The sequence below is a fragment of the Mustela nivalis genome (genome assembly GCF_964662115.1).
Source record: "Mustela nivalis genome assembly, chromosome: 6".
NCBI classification, from domain to species: domain Eukaryota; kingdom Metazoa; phylum Chordata; class Mammalia; order Carnivora; family Mustelidae; genus Mustela; species Mustela nivalis.
This window is the reverse complement of record NC_139025.1, coordinates 43,489,151-43,497,835: the sequence shown is the minus strand read 5'-3', so window position 1 is coordinate 43,497,835 and position 8,685 is coordinate 43,489,151. Positions and strand designations below refer to the sequence as shown.

General features: G+C 49.9%; 1 protein-coding gene across 1 annotated transcript in view; it reads left to right on the top strand.

The window, feature by feature from the left end:
* Positions 1-252: 252 nt before the first annotated feature.
* Positions 253-8,685, top strand: part of PELI2 (pellino E3 ubiquitin protein ligase family member 2) — a 188,869-nt gene continuing 180,436 nt past the window's right edge. The window contains exon 1 of the mRNA XM_082735090.1: positions 253-786. Coding sequence (XP_082591216.1) covers positions 710-786 — 77 coding nt within the window. The 5' untranslated portion in view covers positions 253-709. The remainder of the gene's footprint in view (positions 787-8,685) is intronic.

Genomic DNA, 8,685 nt, shown 5'->3' with positions numbered 1-8,685 from the left:
CGTTTCCGGGACCCAGCACAGCCTTCAGCTGCTGGAGAACTGGACTGCAAGGGCTGAGAACCCCGTGCTTTAAGTTTGGGGAAGGAAGCGAGAGGGGGAAAAAAAATAGAACTGTTCCTTTAAGAACTTCCTTTCCCTTTTACTCTATGTTTACATAACACGGGGGCTGTTCCACCGCGGGGCCTGAGGGGGGCGGGGAGGGGGGCGCGGGCCGCCCCACGCGCCAGGGGGAGGGGGCGCCGGGCGAGTCGCGGGCTGCGGGGCTTCGGGCGGCTGGCCGGGCGGCTCCCACCTGCCCGCGCGCGAGAGGGGCGGCTCCGTGGTCCTGCCCCCGCCCCTCCCCCGCTCGCTGCCCCCGCCCCTCCCGCGCTCGCTTTCTCCCTCCCTCCCTCCTTCCCTCCGCGGGGCTCCGGCGGCGGCGGCGGCGGCGGCGGCGGCGCTCGGCGCGGGCAGGTCCCCCTACTGCCCAGTCCCATTTGTTGCCGAGTCCGGCTCGGAGCGGCAGCGGCGTGCGGAGCTCCCAGGAGCGCGGCGGGGCAGCCGCACAGCCACGACGGAGCAGCCGCGGGACTGGCCGCCCCGCGCCCCCTTCGCCGCCGTGCCCTTCCCCGGCGCGCTCACCCCCTTCTCAGGATGGGATTGTAGCGGAGGCGCGGACTCGGCGGGGATCGCGGCGGAGGAGGCGGCGGCGGCGGCCGATCGGGGCTCCATGTTTTCCCCTGGCCAGGAGGAGCACTGCGCCCCCAATAAGGAGCCGGTGAAATACGGGGAGCTGGTGGTACTGGGGTGAGTCCCGAGATCTCCCGAGTGCTCCGGACTGGGCGGCCGCGGGGAGCTGGCATCCCCGAGCGGGGCCAGCGGGGTGGCTCGGGCGCTCCCTGGGGAACGCCGGGGCTCTTGGGGCGGCGGGGGCGGCTCTGGGGCCGGGGCGGCAAGCGCCCGGGGAGCGGTGCTCCCCATCCGCGCGCTCGGGGTGCTGCAAAAACCGCCGAGATGCGCTTTCCCCGCGGAGGACGGCGGCCGAGGAAGTGGCGGAGTGGGGTCGGCCCCGGGGAGGCAGGGACTGTGGCGATCCCGCGTCCCGCGGGGCGCTGCTCTCGGGGACAGAGTCCTCGTCCTTACCCGGGGGGAGGGAGGGGCGGACCCTGGCTCCACTTCCCCGCGCGCCCTGGGTCAGGGAGGGCGCGTAGGGGCAGGGGCCGGGGCCGAGGCGCCGCCGTCGTAGGCACCTTACGGTGTGTGGGGAGACCCCCCCCCCCCCCAGTTGACGAAGCTGAAAGGTCGGTGGGGCCCGGTCCCCGGGGACCCTCTGCCGGGTGGCCTGTAATCCCGGGTCTCGGAACTCCGAGCGCGGAGCTGCGGGCTCGGCCGCCGCGGGCGGCGGGATCAGCGCGGTGGGCGTCCGCGGGCAGCTCTTTGCATATTGTTATGGTGACCGCCGCGGGTAGCTGCAGCCCGGGGGCAGTGAACTGTCTGTGACCCGGGCGGGCGGGCCGGCCCTCGGCCCTCCCAGGCGTGAGTGTCCTGGAGGGGGCAGGGACAAGGCAGCGCCTGCCGGGGCTCCGGGGTGCGGGGCCGCATCCCCAGCGTCCCGGGCCGCGGCCTCGCTGCTGTTCTCCCGGCGCCGGGGAGCCCGCCAGCCTCGGCTCCCTCTCCGCTTGTGAAAACCACATTTTGAAGATAGTAATTATCTACAATCGTTAAACGGCAGCAATTAGAGACTTCATCTACTTCCTGAGTTTCCTTGTGACATTTCTATTGTTTACCCTTAATAAGCCGGGAGAGAGGCTTCGCGGGATTAAAGTAGGATAAAGTGGGCAGTGAAAGGGGAGCAGAATGGGGAGGAGGGAAGTGCAGGAAACTCGGGAGTGGGAGCAACTTGGATTTCGCATTTGGAGAAGAAAGGATTATTTTCTTCTTTGGATGTGTCACTCTTGGGAACCCGCGCTTTTGTCCTTCTCTGTTGAAAGACCTGTATTCAGACGGTCTTTGGTGCTGATAGGTAGGCTTAGCCCGTATATGAGGAGCCACGGGTAGGGAGGATCTCGGCGAACTCTGAAAAACGTGTTTTGATAACTGAATACGTTGAAGTAAGTGCCGACTTAAAAATAATTTTGAAGAGAAGGGTTTTTAAGGGAAGCTTCCAGACACAGTACAGCTGGAAGTTGTCTAGTTCTCCTCACGTTGTTGCTAGAGTATTAAGTGGAGGATTATTGGAAATCTCATTACCTATTTTGAAGTTTGCAGATAAGCGGTTTTTCCCACCTGCATCTTAATTGCGCTGAAGAGACAGATGTCAGGGTTCAGAGGAAGGAGAGGGGAATGACAGGGGGAAAGCCCAAGGTTAGCTTGTCTTCTGTAACGTCAGCCCAACCTAATTTTGCAGAGTTTGGTTTTGTTTGTGTGTCTGGCTTTCAAGTGTGTTTAACATACTTTGTGAACCCGACGCGAAAGATTAACGTACTCCAGAACTTTATTTCATTATGTCCTTTTGAGGAAATCATTGTGGAGATGTTTCAGAAAAACAGTGTTCAAGTGGGCCTTGGAGAGGTTTTGTGTTTATAGCTGCAAGTGCAGGGCGTTCCAGAGCCGTGGAAAGGATTTAGACTCAGGATTGTCCTGGTATCAAAGGCTTATTCCAAAGTAGGCTGTGTCAATGTGTTGCCCATCGCATGTGCTGTGTGCTCAACTGATGGTTTTCCAGGAGACACTAAGTATGACATAGTTGGCAATTTACCATTTGGGGCCAGACACCTGATATGTGCCTGCCCTGCTTAGGTATTCAGGATCCTGCACTGAGGAAGGAGCTCAGTTTAGCGTGGAGGGGCGGGCATCAGCAGAAAGAAACATGTAAACAAATGAATAATACATGGCAATCTCAGGTGTTGCCAGGCTCACCACCAAAGGTGGTTAACTTGCAGAATGCGCTGGGTAGGTATTGCTTTCTTGAACTGGGAGGTCAAGGCAGGTTTCTCAGAGAAACTGAAATGTGAGTTGACCTCAGACTGCTCAGAAGATACTTGTCAGGTTATTGAATACTTGAGAAGAATTCTAGTCTTTTTTGAGGGTAGATTTCTGACTCTTTAGAAATAACACACACTGAAGAATCCTGGGGAAATAGTGAGTAATAGGTAGACTTCAAAGAGACCCTATTTATTTGTATCCTACTCCCAGGACTTGAGATAGTGCCCTGCCCCCTTCAAACAATCATAACCCTCAAAGAATCAATATCAACTTTGCATATCTGATCATTTGAGACATAAATATTGATAAGAGAATTTCTAGTAGGTTTTATTGATAAAATTAATCTTGACCTCTAAAAATGACAATATTGGTACTGATAAAAGCTTTTACTTTTTTTTTTGTAGTTGTACAACTACCTTTCATTTCCCTTCTAAATTTCTTCTTTTTTTTCTCTCTTCTAAATTACATATTAAAATGTTAGAAATCCTGGGGAGCAGACTGAGGAACTATATACACATATGTATATATGTACAGACATACACATATATGTGTATAAATGTATGTGTGAAGAGCTATATATGTATCATGTCCACATCCACATACAAATATGTGTCTTTTCACGTATTACACAATATTAAGGGACTTGACAGGTAGTTAGGGTGTTAATAGAGTCATCACCTTCTCGTTGGATTAGTGGAATTTCATTATTTCTGGATTCCAACCAATGAATGTGTCATGACACAACCCTTTGTTGTGCCCATTGCATGATTCAGGGTAGAGAAAATGACTGGTCTAAGTGTCAGGTCTTTCTTGCTATTCATTGTAAAGCTGGCTGGCACGTTGAGGTTGAGGAAGCATGTCTGGATTTGAGAGGCCGCTCACTGTAGTGGGGAGAGCATTAAGGTATGGTCGGGAGACCCAGATTCAATCTCCGCTTTCTTGCCAGCTAGCTTTGTGACTTTGGCTTAGTCTCTTACCCTGTCTCTGCTTCTTCAGCCATAAAGGAAATATGATTGGGTTAGGCCATCTTTAAGGATCCTTCCTTGTCTGTACCCTCTAATACTGTTCCTTGGTTCAACTGTGGAAAATGCAGTTAACATTTAGTGTGTTGGTTTTGAATACTCTTAAGGTGACGGATGGTGACAGGGAAAGACCAATGCGATCACTTCCTTTGAAGTAGGTATGTGCAAAACAGGCTTGTAAAAAAAAGTTGCAATGGTGCGCACATATTTGTCTCATATGTGAAGACATTCAAATTTGGTAAAACTTCCTGCTCCAAACCTAAGGAAAAGCAATAATGTTTCGCAGTTAAGCTCAATAGGCTGGAAAAGCCAGCATAAGGAAGAGATAAGATGGGTAGGGCTTTGGAACTGGAAGGGGCCTAAGAGGTGCTGGTATACATTTAGCCCTTTTATTTTACTGAAGAAGAAGCAACTGAGGTTCCCGGCGGGAAGGAGATTTGTTTAAGTTCATAGCTGAGCTGGATCACGGCACTGCCCTGGTCACTGTTTTCCCACTGCAGGGCAGATTCCAGCAGGGCTGTGAGTTCCTCAAAGCTTCAGGTTTTTTGGTAACTTGCACGAGGGGAGCTGAATCCCTTTCTGTTTTCGTATATGTGCTGCCCAAGCGAGCACCTGAATCCCTTCCTGGATTCAGTTTGAAGCATGCAGCTCTTGTGCTGACTAATGGCCCATCATGGTTTTTGGGGAAAATATTGCTTACTCTTAGTTCCCCTCACCTCACAGTGGAATGGGTAATACATTTTGCAAGACTTTAATTTTAATTTGATGCTTCACCAAATGTATTTTTATTGGCTCTCCCAACAAAGGTTTTTGGGGTCTTCAGATAGAATTCACAAAATTCCTGAACTTGGGATTGGGGAGGAAAATGCATCTCTGTTTTCACTACAGTCAGATTGAAATTTACAGTTTCACTCAATTAGGATACTGGGCAGCAGAGAGAAGTGCTGCTTGATTTGCTCCTCACTGCATTAATACAGAGCTGCTTATATGATTGTATCATCACTTAAAACTGTCTTGATAACTAAGCATAATTATTTTCTCTTGTAATCCTTTGTATTTTATTGTATGCATTTAAACCATTTTTCTGGGAAGGGCTCAGTAGTCTTTACCAGACTGCCAAAGGGATCCTTGGCACAAAAATGGGCTAAAAACCTCTACAAAAGAATGGCTATGAATATGACTGAAAATGAAGTATTTTAGTGGAAACTGATTAAGGTCTTCAAAGGGCTAAAAAGTCAGGCATGGGGTGGGGTGGGGGAACTTGCCGTTTTTTTTCCTTTGGATGGTGCAGCAGCTATCAGGTAATACAAAGAAGGCAGTTCCTTGAAGAGTTTATGGTCTTTATTTTTTAAAACAAGCAGCTCCCGATTTCTATATGCTGTTTTCATTTTAACCTTGGCGCCTTGCCTTTGCACCCCTCCTTTTCTCATCCTCCTCTCTAATTTGGGGCCGAAGACTTCAAACACTGGTATCCTTTAAGACTAAAAGGTCTTTGAACCTTTTTTTTTTTCCATATAGGAAACAAAATCTTTACTGTCACTCAGCATGTGGGGTGATCTGAAGAGCTCAGATCTGTTTGTGTGGATGGAGTGTCTCATTCTGGAGGCTATTAATGGTCATGATGTTAGTAGCTTTGGGTTGCTATATTTTCCTTTACTAACTTTAGCCTTGTTTGGAGTATGTGGCTGTCTGTGTGGTTTCTTGTCTGACTTTCTCAGATTTACTGGTTTCCCTCTTGAACACATCAAGACTGACACCTTCATTAGGACTTTCCATTTTTTGGTTTTATTTCATCATGGGATCCGTATTTGGGGATGCTTTATATAAACAAAAATAAAACCGGGTTGATGCAGGTCCCAGCAACTTTACCACATACATTTTGTCCAAGAGATGAAACAGACACACAAAACACTGAAAACCCCAAAACATCCCATTGCTGTACTTGAAGGAGACCAGTATTGTTACTTTGGGGCAATGATTCTGTATCTGTAGGGACCAGCAGCGTAGTGTTCCCGAAATAAGTTAGGTGGTGCTGTTCTTTGGCTTTTGAATGGCGACAGCAGCAACTCGGTGGACCTCATTGATATAGGAGAAAAATAACTGGAAAGGAAATTTGAACATTGTCCTGATTTAAGTGAAAATTTCTCCTGGGGTATGCAGAACCTATTTTGTAAAAAGCAAAGTGAGGGTATAAATGATTCAGTTATTAGTTCTTCCTGAACTTACTGTTATCTCCAGCTTCTAGAAAATACAATGATAAGAGCAGAAAGTGCTTCATATTTTTTTTAGCTTTGTTTAAATCAGCTCTTCTCAGCCGTTGTCTCAAACCATCTCGTAAGTAATGATCAGTGTTGAGTTATGGGTCCAGTAATTTATGACAAGGAATCAAGTGTTGATCTTTCAAATGATTCTGAGACGTCCCTTTCATAATGTCATTTTTTACCCACTTGCTTTCTGATATGTTTTCTCAAGTGGGAGGGAAAGGGGTGGAGTTAGAGCCGGCAAGCCAGGAATGTAGTCATTCCACAAATAGTTATTGGGTGTCTACTCTTCTGGGCACAGGGAATTCAGACAGGGCAATCACATTCCCTGCCCTCGTGAACTGCTATCTGATTCTTGTTACAGCTCCTTAGTGAATAGCCATTACCAATATATAGTACATTGATGGATTCTACAAATATTTGGGTGTCTACTAGTGTGGGATGCTGAGCTTGGCACTAAGGGATGCAGTGAAGAATAAGGCTGGGACAGTCCCTGCCAGTTTGGAGCCTGCAGTCCAGTCGGAGAGACAGAAAGCAATCTACAGAACGAAGGGTCACCTAACACCATGCCCAGATGGGAAGAGGCCAGCCAGGAGGAGGTGAGGGGGACAGAGTGCTCTTAGACAGAGGCCACACTGTGCTCCGAGACCCAGAGGCCAGTGTACCTGCTCCTCTGAGGAACAGAGAGAAAAGCCCTGCATGGCTAGAAGAGCAGTTGAGTTAAAAACATGAGAGTGAGAATGGGGGCAGGTCATAAAGTACTTAGAAATCACTGGAAAGATTCTGGACTTTATCTTGGGGGCCACCATAGCAAGGTTTTCAGCTCTGAAAGGGAAGTGGAGAAAGCACTTCTATGAAGGGGGCTACAACCTAGGAGGAGAAGGAGGTGAAGGGAAGAGCAGAGGTCAGAGCCTCCATGAAACAGACAAGGAGGGAACAGTGTGAGCCAGTGAGCAGCTACTTAGTTCCAGATTCTCTGTCCGGAGCTCGGCGTGTCTGGCCATTCATGCGGTATCAAAAGTACTGGCTGGGGACCAGCGCTGCTCAGGGAAGCCCATGAGACAGACAACACCCCGCCAGGGCAGGGGGGTATTACCTTTTAGCGGGAGTGGGGCACTGTGTACACAGGCGGGCAAACAGCTGGGTAAAACAGGTGCTAGGAAGAAAAGAAAGCAGGATGAACGGGAAGAAAGTACCTAAGTAGGTAGGGGTGGGGGACTTACAGGGTAAGGAGCTAGGGATGAGGCAGGGGGAGGCCCTGGTAGGCTAAATAATCAGGAAAGGCTTTTCTGAGAAAATAATCTTGTGTCCTCTGAGAGTGCCCACTTTTTCAATTTTTATTCCCCCCCCCCTTTTTTTTGCTTTAAGCCCCGCTGAGTGAGTTCCACTCTTAAAGCCAAAGCATTCCAATTATTATTCTAGTGAAGGAGGCAGAGTATGTAAGCAAATAACCAAAGGGAAAACAGAAGTGTAAACAAATATAGGGGCTTATATTTAACACCTCTAGAGAGGAACGTGGTCCAGTCCACTGTGCTCTCGCCGTGTGCACAGAGTGGCGACTGCGTTCCACTAGAGTTCGCCAAGGTCGTCTGGTTTCCCCTTGCAGCTGGCTGCCGGAGGGCAGGGACCTTGTCTTGGCCTCCCTTGGAGTGCTGGGCACCCCTTTACAGGCATGCAGTAGGCACTCGCCAGGGACGGGGCAGGGATGGATTTGTGCGGCACATTCCCATGCCCCACACGGCACCAAGCAGCCCTGGGGCTCCTGGCATGGTTTGGGATCTGGAAGCAGCTCTCCCATTCTGTAGCACAGCTGTGGGTTGTGTCAGCAGTCCACACACCCCACCCCCCTTCAGGGCCCAAGTTCAAGGCTCCCTGCACTGCTAAACTCGGACATCAGATATGCCAGTTTCCACTTTTGTTTGTTTTTCTTTTTGTCAGTCACCTAATATCATTTTGTCACCTGCAGAAAGTCCTGCCTTGAAGGGAAGCAGGCCATCTGCTTGGATCCCACCAGCTGCTCTGAGCTGAGCTGCATTGCAGTGTGCCTTGGTCGCATTGAAAGGCTGCGGTCATTAGCGCTTGTTAATGATGGCTGGAGAGACCACGCGATACAAGCCTCTTGGACGACAAACCTAATACATATGCAGCGGGCCATTTTCAGTGTCAGGTTGAAGACTGTGGCAAGTCATTCTTGACTGAGGTTTTATTTCCAGCCGTCCACATAATGCCTCTCACTCTCAAAACGTTTAACTCTGCGCGTTCCCTGCTTTTGTGCTCATGCAGGCTCTCTTTTGAGGATAGGAATCATTATTGCAAGCTTGGTACTTCCATTCTAATTGGTACTGGCTTAGCAGAATCGGGCCAGAGCAGGCGGCTGTGTGTCTGGCTTCGAGGCTGTTGGTGTGAAACTGCTGTGTACTGCTACCGGGGGCCCCTGA